A 26,503-nucleotide genomic window follows, 5' to 3' on the forward strand; every position below is an offset into this window, starting at 1 on the left:
GAACTTATGGTTACTGGGGGGAAGGGTGGGGGGAGAGGGAAAGTTAGGGAGTTTGCGATTGACATGTACACACTGCTATATTTAAAATAAATAACCAACAAGGAAAATAAAAAATAAGAGACTGAGCCTTAGTCCATTGGGTTTTATCCCCAAAGTCTCCATTTTTTTAACTAAATATGTTGTTTTAAATTTTTATAACTTGAATGCTGGATGTATAAGAATAAACAGGAAAAATGTAAATAAATTTTAAAAAGGTGGAAAAGATAAATCTAAAGTAAATATAAGAAAAGAAGTAATAAAAAGAAATCAATTATTGTAAAAGCAAGCACAATAAACAGTTATTGGACAAAACAAAAACAAAAAGAAATCAATTAAATAGAAAACAGACAACCAATAGTGAAAATCAATGAAACCAAAGCTGGTTCTTTTATTATAAAATATAACACATCACAGAAGTGCACATACACAGAAAACACACAGTGCAATGATTTACCTGTGAACACCTTGTAAGTACCACCTGATCAAGAAATAAAACACAACCAATACCCAGGGTTTCCCTCCACATCCTGTCCCTTCCCAATCATTAACCTCTCCGTCCCTCTCAAACCAATCACTATGCAAACTTTTATGCAAATAACTTCCTTGCTTTCATTATAGTTTTACCACCTAAGAATGTGTCTTTGAAGTCTAGAATTGAGTTTTACCTGTTTTCATTAAACTTCATATAATGATAACATTGTATGTATTAGATGTGCTTGCTTGCCATTCACATATCTTCTTTAGTTAAATGTTCAAATTTTTTTAACTGAGTTATCTTTGAAACTATCAATACAATTGATAAACCTCAAGCTAAACTGATAGAGATAAAGAAAGATACAAATAACCAGTATCAGCAATGAAAAACTGGCATAACTACAAGTGCTACAGACATTAAAAGAATAAGGAGATATTATTAAAAACCTTTTAGTAATTAATTTGACAACCTAGTTTACATAAAGTGACTTATCCAGCTAGGTGTGTGGGAATATTCCAAAATAAACATTTGAAATGTCTTACCTTTCAAAAACCTTCAGAACTGTCCTTAGACCTGTGTTTATCCTGAAGTCATTTGAAAGAGAGGCTAAACATATCAATTTATCTCAAAAAACATCTTTTAAGTGCCTACGATGTACACTACCATTAAGGATTCATATTAAAGACATGGTCTTTTCTCATAGTCCTGCAATCTTCATTTGGCTCAGTGACTCCTGGAAAAACAAACATGAATAAGAGACAACACTAGATTTACTAAAGATCATAATGCTATCATTTATTGGAGGAAAAAAGCAAAAAAAAAAAAGAATTGTTTTGTGATACTTGGGGGAAAAAACCAGCTTACTTAACAGTAAAATTCTTTCTCTGAAATGAGTTAGTAAAAAGAAAACAATCTTCACTGTACGAAAGAGCATCTCAAGGTAGGAAAAGCAGCACACAAGAATATATTTTGCGATATGAAAATTTAGGTATGCCACCAGCAGCATTCAAAATTAGCTGAGTATCTATACAATTACAAAAATTGATGTTTTAACAAAGTGTTTTAAAAGCTCATCATACTAAAACAGGTACAGCGTTCTGAACGCATATAAATTCCCCATGGGCTTTTGAGCATCCTTACCCTTAACTGCACAATCAGAATGTACAAAAGCAGTGAAAGATCAGAGGTTTTTTTTGTTTTCCTTGTTCCAAATGGCAAAGTCAAGCAAAAATATTGAAAAAGGCAAAATAAGCACTTCTCATAGCACAAAGACCACAAGATTGCATGTAAACTATGGTTCCCCTTTAAGACATTACACAAGGTTCATCTGTACTTAAGGCTCATTACTTCTTGTAGTATGGTAGTTCAACAGGCAGAGGGCAACATTCTCTGACAAGTCTCAGTTTGGTCTCAAAGGATACCTCCCAAGGATCCACAAGGATATTAAGTCTACGCAGCCATTTATATCAGGGAACTTTTGTCCATGCTATGTCTATTTTTTGGTGCTGTTTATTAAGTGTAGTGTCATTACTTTGTTGTGAATATCCACATCAGTAGTAATTGTTTATTACGATGCTGTGGACTGACCTTTCACTCCAAATAGCCATGTTCCTCCTATCTAGTGAACACACTCTTCCCTGCTTTCAGCTCATCCCGTCTATAGAAAATGTTTTGTACATTTCCAAGCCCATCGTCAGTTTATCAGCTCCTGCTAAGAAGCACATAATTTTATTCAGTCAATGTACATTAACAAAGGCTCTGATGGACCATGGGCTCTGCTCACAAGCTCTGCGGTGAGACCTCTGCCGGTGCTTTGTGAGGCCCTTTGTGAGGTCAAGGGACAGAAATCTGAGCCCTCAACAGCAAAGCTTAAGTGTACCAGGGGCTTAGGAGTGTCACCTATGCATTCAGGGTAGAACTAGAAATAACCGAAAAGCGGGACTAAACGCCCTATCTCAAGTAAACTGGAGGCAAGAACACTGCACGGCACTCTCCTCTTCACTTGACAAAAAATCCTCCAGATCTCAGAACTGCATAAAATTATGAATTAGAAGGTGCTTGAAAGTCACATGATTTAATCCCCCAACTTCTTAAATAGAAATTGCTAAAAAATTTAGACTTCTAAATGTAAATTCTTTTGTCAGTCTTACCGAGAGCTACACAGATATCAATCAGTATTTAACTTCAGGTGAAGGTCTGTTCGCTTTCTTTAAAATGCTATCTGCAAGGAAGCTACGGCACATCTTCAAACTTATCTTAAAAATTTTGTCTTGGATTTTTAAAACCAAAAGAACAATGCCTGTAATCTAGCAACATGGCTCTATAAACCTTAAACACTGATTTCTGTCGTTGTTGATCTGCTGAAAATGAAGTTGAAGGATGGGTTGTGGATTTTGAAGTATCTGGAATCCTACAGCAGACTCTAGTCAGAAGTTATCTAAGGAAAGAGACGAGAAGGCAAGACAGGTGTAGGCAGCCCCATAGAAAAAGGACTCCACAGCCACAGGGCTGCAGCTCCATTCCCTAATTCATTCCACCAAGTCTCATCACACGTGTTCCAACACATGTCACTCTCGTGGAGCTATCAAAAGCAGAAGCAGCCAAACCGGTATCCTCACACCCCTTTTGGTTTTTTTTAAGGTATGACCCACTTCTTAATTATCTTTTCTAACAGAAGTATCCAAAAGTAATTTTATTTAGAGGCATTTCATGATTGTATTTCCTGCTCCCTGAGCATGTACCGATTAGGGTGGAAGGTAGCACTCAGGTGGATAACCCACAGTCACCGTATAGGCGTGATATGCACAGGAGCTCCAAGCACTGAGACAGTGAAGCCGGTGAGAATGCTCAGCTGCGGAGAGTGGTCGGTCCTTCCCAAGGACAAGACGGCCCGTCTGTGGGAGGGAGGGAGAGCAGGAACCTCGACCGGGTCTCTGCAGCAGTGGCCACAGGCACAGCCACGCAGAGGGGCTGGAGAGCCAGAGGTTCCCCTGAGCACATCGGGCAAAAGGGGAGACCTCTTAGACAGCGAGACAGGAGGAGATGGGAAGCAGCGAGTTAGTAAACAGACCCGCCCAGTCTCTCAGGGGTGGGGTGAAGGCAGAGAGGGCCAAGAGCACTGGAAGCCGATTCTCCAAGTCTGGAGAGCAATGCTGCTCCCAACACAGCGGTCACAGGCAAACACGGCCAGGGAAGAGCGTTCAGGCCAGCGCTCCCACCCAGCGGTTGGAAGCACAGCCTTGCATGAACACATTCCTTGTCTACAAAACAGCTGCCTCAAGGGTTCCCTTCGTTCCAGAATGCAAGGATCTCTCCTTCACCCAGCAGTGAACAGGGTAGGATAGAAGGCAGGGGAGCAGGGAAACAGAGACCACAACCAACCACAGGACCTAAAACCCTAACTCTCCACTCGTCATCTCACCCACGAGGTTGCTTTTAACCAGCACAGTTGCTTGGTAACAGCTTTCAGCATATTTGAAGTAGATTTCTTACTCCTACAGGCCGGCAGACAAAAACAAGTAGGGAAGCAACCAAAGGGTAAGGCGGCAGAAGGAAAATTTCAGTCTGGAAGATCCTGGAAGGCGGGATCACCCACAAGCTGCCGAGGTGTCCGGACTGGAGCTGTCTGAACAAACTGGCCACAGGCCTCCAGAGATAAGGCAAAGCATGAGCTTTCACGCAAGAGCTAGCGCCCTCGGCTGGTGAGATCTGGTACAGACCCCTTACCCGCTCTGAGGCTCTCTAATAATGGAGACAAGTCTGCTAGCCTGGCAAAGTGATTGGGAATATTCAACAAGATAGTGCATGGCAATGCCTACAGTGCCGGACACATACTACCAAATAAGCTTTTTCAGATGAATTAATGGCCAGAGATAGTCACCCTATCACCTTCAATGGTCATCCATTATTTCCGGGATTAAATAATAATACCCACCTTTGACGGAGATATCATTTACCTATGCTGGGCCCCATGCTAAGCACTTGACACGTTTCTCATTGACATCCTGTGATGATCCAGCAGGAATCATTATCCCCATTATTTTTAAACAGATGAGCGATGTGAGGACGAGAGGTTAAGGAGCTTGTTCAACATGACACTAGCAGGTGACTGAACCACAATTCACACCCAGCCCTGTTTCATAGCCCACGTTCACCACCACTACATTACACAGGCCTGGTGACATCTTAACCTCATGTCTCACAAAGTCAAGTCCAGCCTCTGAAAAGGGCCCAGAGGGGTCAGCCTTTTAGGTGTATTACTCCAGGCTACTTGAAGCTCATAGTGACCAGGCTAGCCTCACATCAGCTCTAAAGAGAAGACGACTTCTGACCGCCTTCACAGAGCCCTTCTGAGATCTGAGCTGTCTCCTGGAAGCACCTGGCCTGTGAACGAACCCCACACAAGCCAGATGGTAGCATATACTTTCCACTCCTGGCTGAAGGTAGGTTAGGGGCCTCGGCAGAAGACAGGATGCCCTCAACAGCCTAGAAAAGGACCCAGGAACATTGGCTCCACACTCTGGCCCCGTCAGGCCTGTTCATACCTCCCCAGTTCAGAAGAAAAGCCTCACCGGTCTGCGGTCTTGGCCGCAGCAGGAAAATGAATTCAGCAATCGGCCACAAGCAAGGAGACAAGCAGTGGACCACTGCCTTTGGTTTGGAGATTCCCAGAGCAAGAGCCTGAGCGGACCGGCCAACCTGGGAGAAGAAGAGAAAGGCAAACCCAAACAGACTTCTCCTCTGGAGGTGACTTTGGAGGTCCTGTAATGCCAAGAACTCCAACGATCAAGATAGGGCATTCTGATGGTCAGGCCTCAAGGAGGAGCTAAAGGGCACAAAAGGCCTGATGGAGATCCTACAGAGCCAAGAGGAAGCTTCCCAAAGGGAGACTGAGCAGGAGAAGATACAATGACGTAGAGAGCTTGCAACCAGAAAAGGCACAGGCCTGGCGGATGAAAACGGGGAAAACAGTTACAGGAGGTAACACCAGAGCCACACTGGCAAAACGCGGTGTCATGAAGGGGACAGAAGCCGGGGCACCCAGGCTTGGGGCTCAGTTCTGCCATCGACTGTGGCTCTGGGCAGATCTCGTAACTTCTCTGAGCCTTGATTTCCTTGACTGCCTAGTGGGATAACAATCCCTGCTTCATCACAAGGCTCCTACAAGGACTAGACAAGATCAGGGACATGAAAGCACTTTGTCTATGGCCAGACATCAAGCTGCAATATGGCCACCCCGCTGCCCCTGGTGTCTTCTCCCACCGTTTCTAGGACAGGCTCCACTGCAAACGCTGGGACTGTTTAAAGGTCACTGGGCAGGCGTGCCTACTTCCTGCTGCCTCCACGACAGGGCTCTGTCTTCCCACCTACTCTCCCCTGGCCCCGTTTTAGGGGAGAATGGAAAACAAAATCATTTTAAAAGCAAACATTTATAAATAATGGGGGGAAAAAATAGAGCAGAGAGCAGCAACATTTTTCACCTCCTACCAGGTCTTGTCCAAAGGGAAGCAGTGTTTGCTGCTGCTGCGTTGTTCTCTCTCAATCTCGTTCCAAGAGGTCAAGAGTAAAGATATGTGGCGGGGAGAAAGAAAAACCCAAGAGAAAAAAAGTGTGCACTGAATGTTAGAAAATACATTCTATGGGCAGATGTGGAATCAGAACAGCAAAAGAGCCACGGCTCAGGTCTAAAACAACACACATCACCAAAAAGTGCTCCTTTTCTACTTCAGTCCACGACCAGACTCGCCACGGGCTCGTGTGCAGCTGTCAGGAGGGCAGAAGCACTTGTTCCCAGACACCAGAGTAGAAGTGTGTCCACGCTGTGTGGGGCAGGGGTGACGGATGCCACGCTGAGGAACAAATCTACGAAGTCCCTGTAGACCCCCAAACTCTATCCCTTCCTGTTGCACCCCTGGGACTCCAACAGGGCGGCCTGTTGCCAGCTGGGAATCACTGGCTCCCAAGGCTTATCTGCTGCTGCTTAACAAGGTTTTTATTTACGAGAACTCAGTGGAACACCATGCAAAGGCGCATGAGGAAGATTCCACTCCATCAGACACAGAACCCATCTCTCATATCGTGCTACAGACATTTGCGTTTGGGAACACACCGTTGCCTCCAAAAGCAACCCTCAGGTGTTCAGAATGCAAGCAGCATGTCGCTGCAAGATCAAAGGCACATGTCTGTGAGACAGAGATTTAGAAGATATTTACAACACGGTCCACGAGCTTCCATCCACCATGCTTTCCAAAGCCTTGCAAAACCGGCCGTGTGTTATGCAAGACATACAGCAAAACACTTCTTCACAGCGTTCCTAGGAAGAAAAAACACAAAGATAAATGGGAGATCATCACTCCAAAGGCTCCTGGAAGTGGTAAAGATCTTCCTTGAGATTTTCTGGGTACCCAGAGTAGCACGCTGCAGAGAAGAAAGCACCCAGACCATGGAGTCAGATCTACATGGCATCAAACCTCAGCTTCAACATCTACTACTAATATTATCCCAGGGAAGGGACTTGCCTTATTTGAGTATCAAATTCCTCATCTGTAAAAGGGCACATCCCCACTTACCCTGTAGACCAGTCTGGGAATTAGTGCACTGAACAGAGTAGGTATTTAATAAAGAATCGCTACCATGACCATCAGAGGAAAAGATAGGAAGAAAGTGGAAACTATCTAAAACCAAGAAATTAGTCAGGACTGTGTACTTTAATATCAACCATAATCACAGGATGCACCGGAAGCATTAAGTCAAATAGGCACTAGGGCCTTTCTCCTTTCTAAGCAGGCAGCAGAAACTTGCTAAGGGACATCTTGCAGGAGTTCCCTAGCACAGGGAGCTCTCTATAGGTACTGAGCACTTGCTGCCCTGATGTATGAGCTCTATCCCAGGCACTTGCTCCTTGGAATTCAGTGTAGAGCGTGCAAGGAAAGAGTGAGGGCTCAGCAAATTACTATTCTATTCAAGCAGGCACATCCATCCCACCGCCATATCTGGCCATGTTCTAGGGCTTCTCACCCCAGTTCTACTCCTTTTGTTCTCAGCTGCATTTGTGCCAAGGACACTGGAGTCACATGAGGGAGGGAGGGAACATGAGAGAATGTATTCGCATGAGCGGGCGCTGCATTTTGCTATCAAGATAATTCTAGGACAGCATTAATTTTTTTTTTTTTTTTTTTTTTTTTTTTTGCGGTACGCGGGCCTCTCACTGTCGTGGCCTCTCCCGTTGCGGAGCACGGGCTCCGGACGCGCAGGCTCAGCGGCCATGGCTCACGGGTCCAGCCGCTCCGCGGCATGTGGGATCTTCCCGGACCGGGGCACGAACTCGTGTCCCCTGCATCGGCAGGCGGACTCTCAACCACTGTGCCACCAGGGAAGCCCTAGGACAGTATTTCTTAAGATACGCTCTGCACTGAAGTCCCAGCGGTTGCTCTGCACAAGACAGGGTTTTAGGGACAAATAAGGTCCCTTGTGGCAGCTCACAATACACATATTAAAGGACCTGGAAAGCCTACTCACAAAGCCACCCAGCTGCCTTTAACGTGGTGGGCTGGTTAACTTCTCATCTAATCAGTCACTCGCCACCGTCTTCCGATCACTGTCAGCAGCAGCCTCGGAAGGCCTAAGCTTGCTCTCCCTCCTTCCCAGCTCTCGCACATGTCTCATTGCCTCAACACGGTTAAGGAAAAGCCTCTTTTTAGTTCACAGGTCATGAAAGAGAGGAATGGAAATTAAATGGTGACATGAGAACAGAGTCAGAGGCAAAGATCACTGAAAGTGCTAATTAAAGGAGGTTTGGAGGTCAGAAGCTCGGAGTGAGAAGGGGCCAACCCAAGTCAGTTATCACGAGTCCTTTCAGGCCGGGTGGGGGGGGCAGTCAAGTGAGCTGCTCAAGGTCACACTGCTAATTAGGAAACCCTGGTCCTCCAGAGTCCTGGCCCTGCCTACTTTCCCTTTATGAATTCTTTTCTGAAATGTTCCCATCAGTGGGATAGTCTAAGAAAACAAGCATGAACGTAGACCCCCTCCATCCCTCGCTCAGTGATACTAAGGTGATATTCACCTTTAGGAAAATCTCCTCAAACCTACAGGTTAAAAGAGTGATAATGAGCATATACATACTGTCTATCACAGCAGAATGTTCCCAGCGCCAGGAATCGGTAGACCTGGGTCAATGCCCATCATTGGTTGTATTATGGGGTGGGGGGGGCATTACCTTACTAATCTATAAAATAGGTGTATAATATCTGCCTATTCGTCTCAAAGGATCTTCATAAAGATAAAATGGCATGAACTCTCTGAAAGCACCCTAAACTAAAGGGCCCCATGCAAACTACCCTCATCCCCAAATGACAGACATTATAATCCTAAAGACACTCTTACCTTGCGAATGGTATGTAGGAAAGGCTATACCTACAATGAAAAACAAACAGAAGATCAAGTCAAATGAAGGGAGTGGAAGATGACACAGTGGACTGGGTTTCTGAGCTGCAAGAGCACCTGCGGTGATGTATCCAGACCCCCTCCCTCCTCAGCGTGGAGGGCGTATGCGCACACGCACACATTCACGCGCGCGCGCGCGGTGCCACGTGTATAACAGGGAAGGGGGTGTCCTCTGTAGCCAAAGTAGGAGGGCAGAAGGCCCGTAGGGAGACAACTGTCACCTCAGCCTCACGGGGTTACTGCTTTAACCAAATGAGCCAGCAGCCTTACCTACAACAGGCGGATTCCAGATAGCCAGATGACCTGGAAGCCCTATGCTAAAGGAACATCAAATAAAACGCAGATCAGCTGTCCTCTAACATGTTACAAGTTCGCAACAGAATACAACTTCTACCCCGTTGGCATAAATTTTCTGCTCTGTGCCTAATAATTTTAAAAGAAGAGAAAAGAGAGCAGGAAAAGAAAAAGAAAAAAAAAACGCACTACCAACTGCCCTGTGGATGAAAGTATATGCAAGCTATGATTCTTTAAGAACCCAAGCCCACAGATACCTTGGTGGTCCCAGTTAGCTCAGCCCCCTCGCCCAGAATGGAACCACAGAGGGGAGGAAGCTGGCCACGCCCCCAAAGACCAGGCCTGGGTGTCAGGCGGGCTGGAAGCCAATCAACTCTAAGAAGGCACATAGAGTTGGAACACATCAGGGTTGGAATAGGGCCGTCTGACTATGCACATATGAACGCGGAACCTTTAAAAAATGGCGTCAGAATCAGTCTATATGCAAAGAAAGGCATGTGTACGTAGGGATTCATTTCTGCCCCGAGAAGAAAACCAAAATATAAACATAAGCCATCACACCAGGCCCTTTCAGTACCCACTACCACACTGTATGTGTCACATTAAAATCAGGCCGTCCTGCTTCTCCGTAGCTGACTCTCACCATGTACAAAAGCTGACTTACTTGGAATAAATTCCAAAGGGCATTTTGAAAGTACATTTATTCAAAAGTCGAAAATTACTAAAAGGAAGGATGGGTGTTAAGCTTGCAGTCTCAAGATGCATTTCTATCAAATAAGACAACATTTGATCCTTGGAAGCTTTAAAACGTTCACAGTCTTCCTTTCTTCGCATTAGAGCCAACATTTTTTCCCAAAGTAGATCAAGTCACATTTTTATGAAACTGTTCTGGCAGATATCATCCCTTGATAAACCGTGAACATATTATAGAAACGTCTCAGAAGTTATTGATTCCATACGTGCCACCACCCCCGTACTTTGACGTTGGACAGGTTTGAAATGGCCATGAAGCTACAGCCCCATCCATGGCTCTGAATGATAATGTCTCCAGTGGTCCTCTCACTATGCTTGGCCCCTAGGGCACAACTCCCTGGTTTTGCTACGGCGCACAGCCACACGGTTTTCCATTGCGTCAGTCACTGCTACTCATCTGCCGCTGACAATTCACTCTTTGTCCTTCTGTTAAATGATTCATCCCACCACAAATGTAACACTCACGATTTTCCTTACCAGTTTCCCTTTTCTTTAATGCCTGTTTAACTCACAAGCGTCTTTTTACCAGCCCCTACACAACTTCATTGTCCTTGCCCTTACCAGACGTGAGTGGTTGAATAACGTTTGTAACATCTCAAAATCAACCCTGAGCCCAGCAAAAATGCCACAGTGGGCAAAGAGCCTCCCACGACCACTCAAGGCCACTAACGCCACCTACTGGCGGTGGGCTGAGTCGACAGGCTTTGGTGCTCTGCGGTGTGATTTGACTCGCATCATTAAGGATTCTGAAGTCGAAAAGCTTCTGTTTTCCCAATCCTCCTACCCACACCATGTGGGATTTTATCTCCTTCAGCTGCGTTAGTCAGAGATCGATGTGGGAAGGGACTGTCGAAAAGGTTACTTACCACGTCAGGGCCAGAGACTGCAAAATGCAGAAGATGAGAGCAAGCCCTCTGTTGTGCCACTGGAAGAAAAATGATACGGTTACAGGTACGTGTGTGACAAGAGGCACACACCAAGAAGGTTAAGGAAAATTAAAATACACACTTACCCAAAAGGCAGAACACAGGGTAAGCGTAATGCACAACTAGAGAGAGAAAGGAAACTTTATTTAATTAATACAATAACAGGGAGGGGAAGAAACTGTAAAGACATCATTCTTGACAAACTTACAACAACACATCAAACTGCAGTAATCAGATTCTGTGGTTATCACAGCAACCAAGTGCATCCTTCATTTCAAAGCACTGAAGCTACGCGAGCACCCGTCTTCAGCAGAGGAGTTCAAATCCCAGTGAAATGAAACTGGCCAATAAGGATTCATGTAGATTAAAAAGAGAAGGATCCTCTTCTACTTTCAAATTTTCCCAAAATCTCTGCCCAGCAAACACAAGCACATTTCTGGTCCACCCATCCATCCATCCTTCCATTCCAACATATACTAAAGTAGGTTAAACAGACACCTCTTTAACTCCTGCCAAACACTAGTGTCTGGAGGAGAAAGGGCATGTGAGGACAAAGGTTAACACTAGATGTCAATCTCACAGCCAGAGAGTCAATTATTTGTTTACACGTCACCTAACACTGTCCCTGAGTCCTTTCTTAGTAAGTTCTTTTTGCAAGAGACTTATCCAGGCCATCTACATCCAGGGATGGCCAAAAACAAAGAGTAGTCCAGCTGTCAGTCATGCCTGTCCTCTCCGTCCTGCTGTATCAGTAACCACTCAATAAATATGACCAAAATAATTTCTTGGTGTCCAGCATGGTGCCCAATGCTCTGAAAGGACACAAAACAGGAGCAAGTGTGGCCACGGCCTTAGAGAACTTACCCACCTGAACAAATGAGACGTACACAAATGAAACTACAAAGTATGCTGCTCAAGGTCTGGACATTGCAATACTGATAACTGTAACAGCAGTCCAGAGGACGTGGTCTGGAATGATGGGATGGTCCCATGGAAGGAAAGGGCCCAAGGAAGGGACAGGCATTCTGGGTTAATGGGACAGGAAGATAGGACAAGACTGAAGACACTGTGGTGAGAGCAGGGAACGGGGGTGCTGGGCCATGAGGAAACCACACGTGCTTCAGGAAAACTGACAAAAACAAACAGGATCCCAAAGTCAGAGAATGACAAGGGGAAAAACAGCCCATGCTAGGAGACTGGACACCTACTTGAGAGGATGAACCCTGTGTTCCCCAGTTATTCCCTCTAAGCTTTCCTTGTATGTGGCATCACCCACCACCAGGAGGGTGTCCGAGTCCTCTTATTACCACATGAGTTTGCCAAATTTAAGAAGCAACACCTTCTGGAGGGGCTTTATAGAAATGGTAGTACCTTAACACCAACTGAAACACAAGTCGGGGGAAGAGAGGAAAAATCATTAGATGAAGAATGCTCCCTTCTGCCACAGTGGTTACAGGCATCAGATAGTAAGTCAAGATGAAAGGGAAAAGGATAGAAGTCTTTAGGTTTAAGAGGAAAAAAATTGCAAACAGCAGAAACAAACACTCCTATTTTAGACATCCAGGGAACAGGCAGACCTTACCAGCACCATGATGGTTGCAATCAAACGCGTAGGCTCTATCATTCGCTTCAGCTGTTTCATTGGTCCCATGAGGAAGACAGTGCTAAGAGGCAAACGCACACAAGCCGTTCAGACCGGAACAGAACCACACGAGGTAAACCAAGGTGCCTCCCCATCACCTCCCCCAGCTCACCTGCGGCAATAATAGCAGTAATAGTAGCTGACCCTTGAAAAGCTCCGACTGAGCTAGGCACTGTGCCTCAGGGCCTTTTGTGCCTTATTCTTATTTAGTCCATTAACAATTTATGAAGTTGATTATAGGAACAGTCATCATACTTATTTTGCAGACAAACAAGCTTAAGTCCAGAAAGGACCTGTTACTTATCTAAGGCCACCCAACTAGAATACACGGTAGAGTGAGGACGTAGATAGATGCACGTAGGTCTGACTCCGCAGCCACGTCCATAACCACTAGGTTAGAGGACCCCTCCCTTCCAGGTGCTGCCTTGCCTCCTTCACAACCTACCCGTGGAAACAAACAAACCAAAGTGACTCCGGTAATCTAAAAAAGAAAAACCACATCTTACAGGCTTAGGTAGTTTATGTTAAAAGGTAGGGCATTTCATTTTCTTTTGTAATTTCCAGAGGATAGTTCTAATGTTGATAGGAATATCATCTGTGATGCGTGGAACACTTGCTAAGCGTTAGATATCGCGTACATGATCTCATTTCATCCCCTCAACAACTCTGTGAGTTCGGTGTTATTACACTTATTTTAGAGCTGAGAAAATAAAAGCTCAGAAAGGTTAATTTACTTATCCAAGATCACACAGCTAAGCCCATAAAAGAGCTGGCATTCCAACCCACATCTATTGGATTCCCAAGCTCCAAAAGACAGCCCCAGCATGCCTTCTGTAGGGATGGAACTTGACAGGTGGCCAGTGAGAAAGAGTAAACACAAACGAAGCAGACACGCACGCCTAACACGGCAAGTGCCAGGGCCCGGTATAGGTCATGCTTCCCGACTCCTGACAGAAACGTCCCGTGTGGCATCACCCCAGGCGTAGCTGGTTTACAGCCAGCATTTAATACAAGCCCACCAGCAGGTGACATTAGCTACTGAGTGTTCTAAAAACAAAACTTTGTTAAATAAGTCTACCTCTCTTTGAAGTGTCACTAAGCTTCCATTTGAACTCAAAGCTGCACTCCCAGGTCAAGTGTTTGCGCTGAGTGCACTCTTGAGCCTACGTTGAACAAGAAGCGATAGCCAAGGGTGGCCTTAAAAATTACATGCAGCATATATACAAAAATATAAAAGATTACAGGCAGAGCCACAAACTCCTAGACACACCCAGTAATAACAATTCGCTCCCTTTATTATCTCCCTGGGCAGTGCTTCGAAAAGTTGGTCCCATTAGGATTTGCTAAATAGTTCTTTTGGACTAACCAACACACCCATATAATTATGCTCAGTCTAGACTATACATTATAACCTATGCTGTCTGCCCAAAGCAAAACCCCCCAAAAGTTAGTATTTGAGAGAGCTTTGGAGGCAAGATTAGACATCTCCAAGGGCCAGCATTATACTATCATAAGAATTAATAAATTTAGAGATCATACTAAGTGAAGTAAGTCAGACAAAGAAAGACAAATATCATATGATATCACTCGTATGTGGAATCAGAAGAAAAAAATGATACAAATGAACCTAAAAAACAGAAACAGACTCACAGACTTTGAAAACAAACTTATGGTTAACAAAGGGGAAACGTGGTGGGGAGAGATAAATTAGGAGTTCGGGCTTAACATATACATACCACTATACGTAAAATAGATAATCAACAAGGACCTACTGTATAGCACAGGGAACTCTACTCAACATTCTGTAATAACCTATATGGGAAAAGTGTCTGAAAAAGAATAGGTATATGTATATGTATAACTGAATCACTTAGCTGTACACCTAAAACTAACATAACACTGTAAACGAACTATACTCTAAAATAAAATAAAAATTAAATTTAAAAAAAACAACTTGAAAGAAAACAGAATTAATAAATTAAGTTTAAGCATGGCCAGTGCATTGCACTTAATCATTTGGTTAACATTTCCAGGCAGAAAAAGACCTAGGTTTGGGGACAATTAGGGACAAGTAAGACAGAAGTGTAGCCCTTGTCAAGTGGTAGACTTGTAACAAGTCAGTGTAATAAAATGCTATCTGTGTTGTCACATAAATATATATGGGATAGACAGAGCCCATATAAAGGAGGTCATTGATTCTGGAGGGGAAAAGGGAATTAAGAGAAGTCTCATGGAAGAGGTGACTTCTGAGTCAGGTCTTGACAAATGAGCAAGTACCCATCAAAGGGGGGGCGCAGACGGGGCAGCATCCCAGGCACAGAAAACAGCCCAAGCAAAGCACAAGGACGTTTGGAGAAATCCAAGTTCAGCCTGGCTGAGGAGAACGACTCGAAGAGTCTGTCCTATATGCATGCTGAGGGTTTTGGACTTCACCCGTTGAGAGGGAATGGGAAGCCACTAAGGGGGCTAAGCAAGGCTATAAATGAATGGCTCCACAGTTCTGTGGAAAATGGCCTGGCGAGGGTCCATAAAAGAGGCAGAGAAGCCCACCAAGGAACTCCTGTAGTGAGCAGTGATAGAGGCCAGAGCTAAAAGCAGCTCAGATATCACCTTCTATGGGAAGCCCTCCGGTCTCCCCAGGTCACGTCAGATCAGCTCACTTGCCCTTCCCTGAGCATTGCTCAGGGAGCAACTGAGCATTGCTCAGTTTATATGTCTGTCTGCCTGGCCAGCCAGTGAGCTCCATCACAGCAGGAACCAAACCCTTGAATCCTCAGAGCCCAGTACAGGGTGTGAGCATGTGAGTCAATCAGCAAGGGGCAGCAGCAGTAAGACTAGAGCAATGGAGAGGGCAGTGTGGTAAACTTTGAAGAAATCATACAACTCTTCCGTGCCATGTAAAACCACAATGGTAGTACAGTTCCTGCCTTCTCCAGTGGTACTTCAAGGATGAACTAAGATATAAAAATATGTTGAAGTTAAAAAAGAAAAAATATATATATGTTGAAGTTTGGAGGGTTTTTTGTTTGTTTGGTTTTTTTTGCAGTACATGGGCCTCTCACTGTTGTGGCCTCTCCCATTGCGGAGCACAGGCTCCGGACGCGCATGGCTCACGGGCCCAGCCGCTCCGCGGCATGTGGGATCTTCCCAGACCGGGGCACGAACCCACGTCCCCTGCATCGGCAGACGGACTCTCAACCACTGCGCCACCAGGGAAGCCGGAAAGTGATGTATTTTAACTACTTCTTTTCTCTCCAAATCCTTAAAACTATGGAAGCATCCTCTTTCACCTCCCTCCAAACACAACGCACGTCCATTTTCCCATCTAATAATTGGCTAAGGTTAGATTTTACAAAACTGTTACCTCCCAAGAGATGCGATGTTGCCAAAGGTGTAAAACACTGCGAAGAGGTATAGTCCCTTCCTGGGCACCCAGAGCAGAAGAGTTCCCTGAAAGATAAGGCACAGATAAGATAAGGCACGTGTTCCGCACGTGCAGAACACCCCACCACAGCCACCGAACCAGGAGTGCACAGAGGAACCTTTTCCCCTCCGCGCCCCCCTTACCTCCCTCACCACTTCCCTTTCCTCCCCCTCCTCTTATCCATGCATTTCAGTGAAGAGCAGAAGAGAAAAGGAGGTAGATGAAAGTGGAAAGATAGCGGGAAGGAACGCAGGGGGAAAAGATGGCGGAGGGGTGGGCGGTCTTACCAGCAGTGAGCAGAGAATTCCTGCAGCAAAACAGGCAATGAAGCCTTTTATTCTGGTGCTCGAGCTTAATGAAGCTGCCTCCACAACCTGAAATATTTAAAAAACTAATTACATACATGTATATGCATATTTAATCACCAAAAACAAAGGACACATACTTAAATTTAGAATTTGTACAGAGAAAGGCAGCAACACAGAATCCTAGTTGTGCACAGCTACAGGAGCCCTCATGATCACTGAATCCGGCCATGAATCTCTTCTCCAGCAGCTGATTAGAGGCTACCGATCCTCTGGTTGGACATCTCCAGAGGTGGAAACTCTGTCTCAAGCACAATGCACTTCACAAACAGTGAAGTGGATTGAAGAGATGGGCTGGTGGGACCCGAGCTGTGTCCCACAGCTATGCTGTGTCTCACCCAGGAGCCCAAAGTTCACGAACCGGTTCGAATTGCCTATGACAGGCCTCGGGGTCGTCCCGTGTCCAAGAAGAAGAAACGCCAGGACTTTGATTTCGCCCAGCAGAAACTGACCGACAAGAACCTGGGGGTCCAGATGCTACAGAAGATGGGCTGGAAGGAGGGCCACGGCCTGGGCTCCTGTGCGAAGGGCATCAGGGAGCCCGTCAGCGTGGGAACTGCCTCGGAAGGGGAGGGGTTGGGTGCCGACAGGCAGGAGCACAAAGAAGACACGCTTGACGTGTTCCGTCAGAGGATGATGCAGATGTACAGACACAAACGGGCCAACAAATAGTTCCAGGGTCTCTTCCATGAGGACGACAGGCATCCGGAAAGCGCTAACTCACCACTTTGGGTGCCTACTGTCTCTGCCTTGTTTCCATCACTGGAAATCATATAGAGAAATTTAGCATTTTTGGTTCTTGGTAAAATCTGTGGCACAAACGGAAGTCCCTTAACTTTATCTTGACAATGTATAGGTATTATCTACTTTCCTACTCCATAATGAACTGCAAAATCGTCCATGGAAATTTAAAGATAACTTCTGGTTTCTTACTCCGTAGGGAATTATAAAATTATCCAACAGATGCTATTGAGTTCGAAAGAGGAGTTAAAGAAAACTGTGGAAAAATAGTGAATGGAATGATCACTGGGTTCTTTCTTTTGAGTGCACTGTTCTTTATATTACAAAATTTTTAAAGTTTTATTGCTTTAAAGATATGTGCCTTTGTAATAGATTTAGATCTTAGAAAAATTATATTTGAAAAACACATGCATTCCATTTTTCCTAAAGAGTGTTTATTATAAAAAAATCTATCTAGTGCTGTACTGTGTCATGTATGCTATACGTACTTTCTCTTGTTTTTACCACAAAATGATTTGACCATGTTTATGACGAAATCACGGTACTTAGAATAAGATACCGTTAAACCACAAGTCAAATTATGCCAAGGTTGACCTCAGAGACTGTTCCAGAATATTATCCTATGCATAAATGCTCCACCATGTTCTGTTTATTATAAGTAAAATCATCTTCAAATATCTTTGACATTAAGTAAGGACAAACATATTAGTATGGGATATTATGTAGCATGAGACAGTTATATTTCAATTTAGATGATTCAAATTCCATGAGAAGAATGGTCACTTATTACTGTTTTAATAATAGTAAAATATCTTTTTTTTTTTTTTTTTTTCGGTACGCGGGCCTCTCACTGCTGTGGCCTCTCCCGCTGCGGAGCACAGGCTCTGGACGCGCAGTCTCAGCGGCCATGGCTCACGGGCCCCGCCACTCCGCGGCATGTGGGATCTTCCTCGACCAGGGCACGAACCCACGTCCCCTGCATCGGCAGGCGGACTCCCAACCACCGCGCCACCAGGGAAGCCCAGTAAAATATCTTTTGATAACATTTCCACTCTCTCTGATGTGGAAAGATATTAGGTGTGTGAGTACAAATATGGCCACTTTCTCTTGGTCATTTATTAAATTATGTATACTATTTGTTGTTATATATGAAGTAGATATTCAAATACAGAAGCAGAATTAAAGGATCCAGGCCAACATAAAGAGCTGACAGAAACCATACATGTGAAAGAAAATACAGAAACCTGGAAACGCTGAAATCTAAAAAGGACCCATATTTAAGAAATTTTTGGCTACGCATGTCAAAGACTGTTACGTCCAATTTTCTGCTGGTTTCACAGCTATTTAGAAGTGTATCGTTTACTGTCCTTAGAATAAGATGTACTTTATTATAATCACCACTCCCCTTTAATTAATTTAATTAGTCTTACATTGTAAATGAGCTTGTCTCCTCAAATTTTAGGTAGATACAATTACTCAGTCTTTGAGTATAGCATGATTGTTTTTTAAAAACTGTAGTTGATTTACAATGTTGTGTTAGTTTCAGTTGTACAGCAAAGTGATTCAGTTATACATGTACGTATTCTTTTTCAGATTCTTTTCCATTATAGGTTGTTATAAGATATTCACTATCGTTCCCTATCCTATACAGTAAGTCCTTGTTGTTTATCTATTTTATATATAGTAGTGTGTACCTGTTAATCCCAAACTCCTAATTTTATCCCTTCCTTCTCCCCCTTTCCCCTTTGGTAACCATAAATTTGTTTTCTATGTCTGAGTCTGTTTCTGTTTTGTAAATAAGTTCATTTGTATCACTTTTTCAGATTCCACATATAAGTGATATCATATATTTGTCTTTGATTACTTCATATGATAATCTCCACATCCATCCATATTGCTGCAAATGGCATTATTTCATTCACTTTTATGGCTAATATTCCATTATATATAATTAATATGTATATTAATATATATATTCCATATAAAATGGAATATGTGTGTGTGTGTATATATATATATATATATATATATATATATATATATATATATATATATATATACACACACACATACACCACATCTTCTTTATCCATTCCTCTGTCAATGGACACTTAGGTTACTTCCATATTTTGGCTATTGTAAATAGTGCTGCTATGAACATTGGGGTACATGTACCTTTTCAAACTACAGTTTTCATCTTTTCTGGATACATGCCCAGGAGTGGGATTGCTGGATCATATGATAACTGTATTTTTACTCTTAAAGGAACCTCCATACTGTTCTCCATAGTGGCTGCACCAATTTACACTCCCATCAACAGTGTAGGAAGGTTCCCTTTTCTCCACACCCTCTCCAATGTTTACTGTTTGTAGACTTTTTGATGATGGCCATTCACGCTCTAGGCACGTGGACTTCAGTAGTTGCAGCATGTGGGCTCAGCAGTTGCAGCACACAGGGCCTACAGCACACGGGCTTCAGTAGTTGTGGCATACAGGCTCAGTAGTTGTGGCCTGCGGGCTCTAGAGCGCAGGCTCAGTAGTTGTGGCGCATGGGCTTAGTTGCTCTGCAGCATGTGGGATCTTCCTGGAGCAGGGCTCGAACCCATGTCCCCATGGACACGGCACCCCACGTCTGCAAGACAGCAGACCCTAGAGCAGCCTCAGCCTTTACGGCAGCCTAGGCAGGATAAGGACCACAACTGGAAAGCTGTGAGCTCCCCCAGGCAGGGCCCAGGGAAAGGGGAAAAGACAGGGGTGGCACTCGCGCAGTTGGATCCAAGGGGCACCGTCTCCTAAGTCAACCAGCCAAGCTTCAGGACTCACTGCTCCTGCTGGCCTTTCTGGGACCCGGGAGGGCTCAGGCTCTCATCCTAATCAGGACTCTAAGCCGAGTCTATTCACTCTTGGTGCAGAAGTTGTTCTTCAAGGTGCCGGCATCAGTCAAGTCATCCACATGTGAGACGGATCCTAGTTAAGTAATGACTGCCCTACTCATCCCTCTGTCACCACGCTTAATCCTTCCCAAGAGCAAAGTTCAGAGGAGGCCGAGATTTCCAGAAAAGCCCCACTAAAGCACGGGAGCCTGTGAGTAACTCCTGAGGATTTCTTCCCCATGTCAAAGATGACAGTCAAGTGTCTGCACCAGAGACCTTCCTAGTCTGTCAACCTCATGCAGTGGCCACAGCTGCTCCAAGCTGCACAGGCAGCTGCCAGGGAGACCAAAGGCCTTTCCTCCTGCCCAGCCAAGGCAGGGCAGCCAGGCCCCCTGCATATTCATTCACCCAGGGCTCACCTCAAGTGGCCAGCACAGTCCCCATCTGGCAATGTGGTGACCACACGTGCCCCCAGCTGATGGAGGAAGGCAGTGGTGGCAGAGGTCCCCAGGGTCACTAAACCGGCAACTCCCTCAGCCTTGACTGCTCCCAGCTCAGGGGCCTATTCTCAACCCTGTCTCTAAACTTCCTGTCAAACTAGAAGCTGGAAGACCAGAGGTTTCCTCAGGCGTGGCAGGCTTCACTACAGCATGGCTTCCTCCCCACTCATGAGACAGGTATTCAGGGCAGGTGATCTGCCCCATATGTTCACACATATTGAAAGTGGGGCTCATCACACACACACAGCACTTGCAGAAACATATGGCAACATATGACCCTACACAGAATGGCACGCTCAGGATGGTGACACTCCGGGGGAGTAGGGTGTTAGGAGCTGACAGAGGGGCCACCTGGTCCCACGTTAGGAACCTCTCCCCCAAAATGAGCCCTGTGATGCTCTGTTACCAGTCTTCACTGGCACCCCAGACACTCGGGTTAGACCCCTTCTGACTCACCTGTTCAACCTCCCACAAGGACAGGAGAAAATCGAAAGCCACCACTCTTCCTACTCATGCAAGCACCGAAGAACTTACCTTGCCAAGGTGGAAAACTGAACAGAGCTACGTGGAAGAAGAAAATTGTGGTAGTGGGATTGCACTGGATTCAATCCAATGCTTGCCTGAGCATTACTTGGCATCAACAGAGACATTTTAAAAGATTTACCCGTTTGTTTGTTTGTTTTTTGCGGTACGCGGGCCTCTCACTGTCGTGGCCTCTCCCGCTGCGGAGCACAGGCTCCGGACGCGCAGGCTCAGCGGTCATGGCTCACGGGCCCAGCCGCTCCGCGGCATGTGGGATCCTCCCGGACCGGGGCACGAACCTGTGTCCCCTGCATCGGCAGGCGGACCCTCAACCACCACACCACCAGGGAAGCCCTCACCCATTTTTTTACAGGATAAGCCACAAGGTTAAGTATCAATTTGACATGGCCTTGGTATTTAGAGCACAAAATAGTCTCGACAGGACAGTGAGATGCCAGCTCTTGTAAAAATTAAAATCACTCGTGATAGGAAGCAGTTCTGGTTTCTGCTTTAAAAAGGAAAGTAACACGCTGGTTCTACATGTCTCTCAAGCTGACTCCCATCCAAATGTCACCCTATTTGCCAAAATGAGGGAGGGGGCGATAACTTTTCATCTACATGGTTGCACGTTCTTTCACTAAGCATGCTTAGTCACAGGCCAGAGGAAACTGTTGCTCCACTTCCAGCCGGATCCAGTGAAAGCTAAACACTTCTTTGTGCCAATTTGTGAAAATCAACTCCATTGATGTAAAATAACTCCTTAAATTCATGGTTTCTGGAAACTGTGCTAGCGCACTTTTGGGAAATTAGAGTAGCTGGAATAGCACCTGGATAGAATCTGTAGGCAAAGAGCTCACAGGCTGTCTGACGGGCAGTTATGCACAAGGGTCCCTTTGACTCTGGGATGTGGAGAGAAGAGGGGCTCTTGCCAAAAGAAGAAAAGCTGAGAACTGTTCGGGGAAACAGGGTTGGTAACAGGAAGAAGGTGAGAAAGGAACACTGCCTCATTCCTGTGCTTTCAAACCAGGTACAATTCAGACCCTCCGTGTCCCTGCAATCCTGTAGAGAAAACACAAAGCCCGTAGTTTCAGAAAGAAGCCCATAGAAACTGAATTGAAGATTGAAGGTGGGTTTATGAAGACCAGGTATCAATCACAAAACTCATCAAGAGGCCATCTGTGATTAGACATCACCAGGCAAGTTTTATACTTCCCCAGTTTCATATGTAGGAGAAACAGAACTAGTCATATTTTTATTTTTGCATTAAAAGAATAACAATTTTTTCACATCTTTATTGGAATAAAATTGCTTTACAGTGTTGTGTTAGTTTCTGCTGTATAACAAAGTGAATCAGCTACATGCATACGTGTAACCCCATATCCCCTCCCTCTTGTGTCTCCCTCCCACCCTCCCTATCCCACCCCTCTAGGTGGTTGCAAAGCACCCAGCTGACCTCCCTGTGCTATGCAGCTGCTTCCCACTAGCTAACAGGATAACAGTTTTTTAAAGCACTCACTTCTGGTGACGTCTGACTGTTTTTATAACTGAATGTGAAGAGACTTTAAGGCCACCAAGTCCAATATCCCCCACAAAACAGAAATTTCACCAGCATCCTCCAGCCTTGCCAGCCTCAAAATCATGGGAAATGTGAGACAATCAAGTCAGTACCAACATTTTCAAGGAGGTCCTGCCCTAATAAGTAAAAACTGAGCCAAAAACAACCCTGAGAGTGAATTCAGCTGGACGCAAAATGCTTCCTGGTTAGTTGCGGACTCAGGAAGTGCCACACAATGATGTAAACAGGAATCTCACACTCAGAGAGAGGAAAGTGACAGCAGTGTTTTAGAACCAGACAGAAGCACCTAGTCTTTCTAAAATAGATTCTACATGCCTGAGCTTACAACTCTTTAAAGCCCTTCATTGTGTCCAACACAGGCATTCACTATTTTAGGTAAAAACTAACTCAGCATTTTATGTTTTCAATCTGCACTACATCGTTCACTCCTGAGTGTCTGTCCACTTCATGATGATTTTCTAAATCAAAATATCTGCATCATCCCCGCTCTCTCCACAAGAGTCCACAGGAAGAGAAAGCAACGCCCTCTTGAACCCCAGCTGCTCTAAAACCTTATTGACAGTCCGTGCAACAGAAAGCTTTAGATAAGCATGACTGTCAACCACATAAGTTTTCTTAGGCCCAGTCTGAGGTTTGGCTTGTGAGTTCATACAAGAAGCCAGATATCAAAAAACGAGGAACTCATGAAATTATTAGCGAGCCTTGACCAATTCATAAAGGCAACAGATTTAAAAGAAGCCACAGGCTGTTTGGAAATGTCAAAAAAAAGTTAAACTCCAATTTCTAAAACACTCAATGTCTGTAGTGTTGCTTCTTCAAGGTGAAGATTCAGAGAGCAACTTTTAGGGTTCCAAGATTTCATGGTGGGCGTGGAGGTATCAGGGTCACACAAAAGTCAGAATAAAATCAACAACCACAAAAGCGAGTGAAAACAGCATGCTGAGATAGCCACGTGAGACACTGATGACAATCAGAGGGAAAACTTAGGCTCCAACTTGAAAGAAGCCATATTATCTTGTGCAGGAGCTTCATTTTACAGATGAGGAAACTGAGGCCCACGGAATATGCCAAAAAATAAAGAGAAATCTTATTTTATCATTCACGGAGGAAAAAAATAACAAAACTCTAAGCACTAGAAATAGGAAATAAACATCCTGTGTGGCTCTAGAAGATAGGGCATTAATGCCCAAGTTTCAGCTCGACCAAACCTTTCTAAAAAAACAAACAAGTGTGCAGGCGGCCTCATGAGGTCCTGGGCGCCTACGGAGTCTACGTGAAGTGTGTGCACAGAGAAACAAGATGTGGTCCCAGCCGTCCAGGAGTTCACGGTTTTCCTGGGGGTAGTTTACAGCAAGAGTGCGCACAAGGTCGGGTGCGAGTGTCACACCCCACAGCCTAAACTGGGCAGGAACGCAGCCGGGAGCACCTGGGCGCGGCCACCAGCCCCGCCTCGCGCTGGGCAGCGAGGAGGGGCGGTCACCCAGGCCCCCGGCGCAGGCGATCTACCCTAGAGGCCCCAGCCTAGCTCGGCCCTAAAGCCCTTTCCCTGGCCTGCAGGGATGGGGCCGCCGAACGGGAATATCCGCCCTCCCCTTCGCAGATGTTTCTAGGTTTTGCTCCAGCTCGGCCCTCCCTTTGTGGGGGGATGGGACGCGGAAGGCTGAAGGGTGCAGGACAAAAAAGTAAACAGGTGCCGACTGTCCTGTGCAGAGTGTCTGGGCCCAGGTGCCTGAGGTGGGGAGTGGGGGGAGCGCGGGGGTCCGGAGCTCTGGAGAGGAGGGGGAAGGAGCAGGGGCAGAGCTGCTTTCCACGAAATCCTGGAAGTCCTGCTTGCCTTTCCTACCAGCCAGCAACAGGCGCCGGCGGAGCTGGGGGCGGGGCTCCGGTGTCACCCGGACCCCCGAGCCCCGGCGCGCTCCCAGGCCCCCCGCCGACCCTCCACCGAGGCGGGGGCGCAGCAGCCTCGGGGCGGAGAGGGCGCGGCCAGGCGGCTGGGCGCCGCGGCGCACTCACCTCTGACAGGCCGCCCCGGTCCTCGGTGTCCTGCCCGCTCAGCACCTTCTTCAGCTTGTCCATGGCGGGCCCGGTCCACCCCGGTTCCAGCCCCCGGCCAGCCGCCTGTTGCTCTGGCTGAGTCGCGGGCTCTTCCGAGTGCTCGGCCCCCGCCGCAGCCAACCACGGCGCGCCCCGCCCAGCTACCTGCCCACCTGGCGGCTGCCTGCGCAGGCGCCCGGCGATCCCGCACCCGCCTCTAGCCTGCGCCTAGCCCGCGTTTAAGGGCTGGTTTTGGTCCGGGAAGGAGGGGCGGGCAGGAAGAGGTTTAAGGTCGACCGAGCGTGGCTAAACCTCAGTTCTGCGTCCGGCGCAGCGTTCCACGCCCTAGCCGGCTCCCCTCCCTCCCGGGGCCCTCGCAGGTTCAGTCGACAAACGCGGAGTCCCTAGCACATGCGAGGCACTGCAGAAACAAAGACGGTGAAGCCTGGACCCCCCTCTCCCCGTATCCTACACTCCCTCTGGTGTGGTTGCAGACTTGTAAACAAATGCTGTGGGGAATCCGCGTTCTGATTGTAGTTATACTGGAAACAACTGTTTAAAAATCCCTTGAGGCCAACTGGAGCAAATTCAATCTCTAACAAGCTTTGTGGAAACATTAACAAGAAAAACACTACTGTAGTTCCAACTGAAAATGCATCGAGAGGAATGATTTGGGCAAAAACTTGAGAAACGGGTAGAACTTGGGTGAGGGAGTGGGGAAAGGTATACCAGATCGTTTTGTGTTTCTTGGATGGTTTGTTTTACTGACCTCAAACTGGACTCCAGCGCTAATGATTCTATGTTGGAGAATCCATGTAACCCCCAGGATGGTGCCAGAGACAGGACGTGGGCTCACATCTCAAACTGCTTGCTGGAGAATGTCTGGAATACTAACTTGGAGATTAAATAGGCTTAGAAAAAACAAATCCAAGAGAGGTTACCAGGAATAGCCACTAGAGAATCTTCCTGCACCCTCCTGCACCCCCATACACACACACACACACACACACACACACACGCGCGCGCACACACACACACACGCGCGCGCGCGCACAGGAGAATATTTATGAAAGAGTAGGAATCTGTGTCTGAATGGAGAGAATTTAGATGTTACCAAGAACTTGTTAGAAGGTATTATAAATCAACCAAGCAAAGGGATTTGCAAAGGACCCTATACAAGTCAGTCAAATGGCTGTAATTACACCCCTATGTGATTTCATCTTTATGGAAGGCAAATATGCTATGCTTTATAATTTTAATTTACACCTGAAATCTTGAATAACAAATGCCGGTGCTCTTGCCTGGGTGCTCTTTACCCTCTTGTTTCACTCAAGTAAATTCCTACACATCTTTCAAGGCTCTTGAAATATCAGCACAGAGTGGAAAGTCCATCCACAGTGGAGTTAGGAAGATCTGGGAGTTACAACTCTTAACACCACCACATACTAGATGTGGGGTATTGAGTTACTTAACCTTTCTGGTCCTCAATTTTCTCATCTGTAAGATGGACATAAATGACCACCTCTGAAAGTTATTGTGGGAAGTAAACATGACAGTATATGTAGAGAGCCTGGAACATGGCAGGCATTCAGTTAGCAACTAATGGAAGCTAATATTACTCTGCCATGTCCTCTGACGCCTTCTCTAAGCCAACCCACACTGATGTTGCAGTTGCTCTTTCCTCTGTGTTCCCAAAGGACCTTAAACACACCTGTAAGTACTCACCTCACAGTGTTACCTTTATTCATGGTCAAGTCTGTCTCCTCTACGTTGTGAGACCCACCTCACAGTGTCATTCAGTTCTTTACTCCCTGAACCCAGAAAAACACCCACAAAACGTGCTCAGAAAATCCACATTGAGTGAGTGAATGAATGAATGAGAAACTTTGTATCTGTCT

At 45.8% G+C, this 26,503-nt stretch overlaps 1 protein-coding gene across 2 annotated transcripts; it reads right to left on the reverse strand.

Annotated features, from left to right (window-relative positions):
- Window positions 1–31: 31 nt before the first annotated feature.
- On the reverse strand, window positions 32–25,033 carry SFT2D2 (SFT2 domain containing 2). Of its 2 annotated transcripts, XR_013827022.1 has the most exons (9): window positions 24,585–25,033; window positions 16,283–16,369; window positions 15,936–16,021; window positions 12,512–12,593; window positions 11,016–11,051; window positions 10,870–10,928; window positions 8,897–8,926; window positions 4,449–6,827; window positions 32–1,247 (listed from the first exon to the last, which is right to left on the reverse strand). XR_013827022.1 is itself a non-coding variant. In XM_079912561.1 (8 exons), exons 1-8 carry the CDS (start codon window positions 24,645–24,647, stop codon window positions 6,788–6,790), a joined length of 483 nt encoding a protein of 160 aa, XP_079768687.1. In that variant the 5' UTR covers window positions 24,648–25,033; the 3' UTR covers window positions 33–6,787. The 2 variants fall into 2 exon arrangements, 1 of the variants encoding a protein (XP_079768687.1); XM_079912561.1 differs by having other exon boundaries at window positions 33–6,827.
- Between the last annotated feature and the right edge of the window lie 1,470 nt (window positions 25,034–26,503).

Source organism: Stenella coeruleoalba (assembly GCF_951394435.1).
Source record: "Stenella coeruleoalba genome assembly, chromosome: 1".
Classification (NCBI taxonomy): domain Eukaryota; kingdom Metazoa; phylum Chordata; class Mammalia; order Artiodactyla; family Delphinidae; genus Stenella; species Stenella coeruleoalba.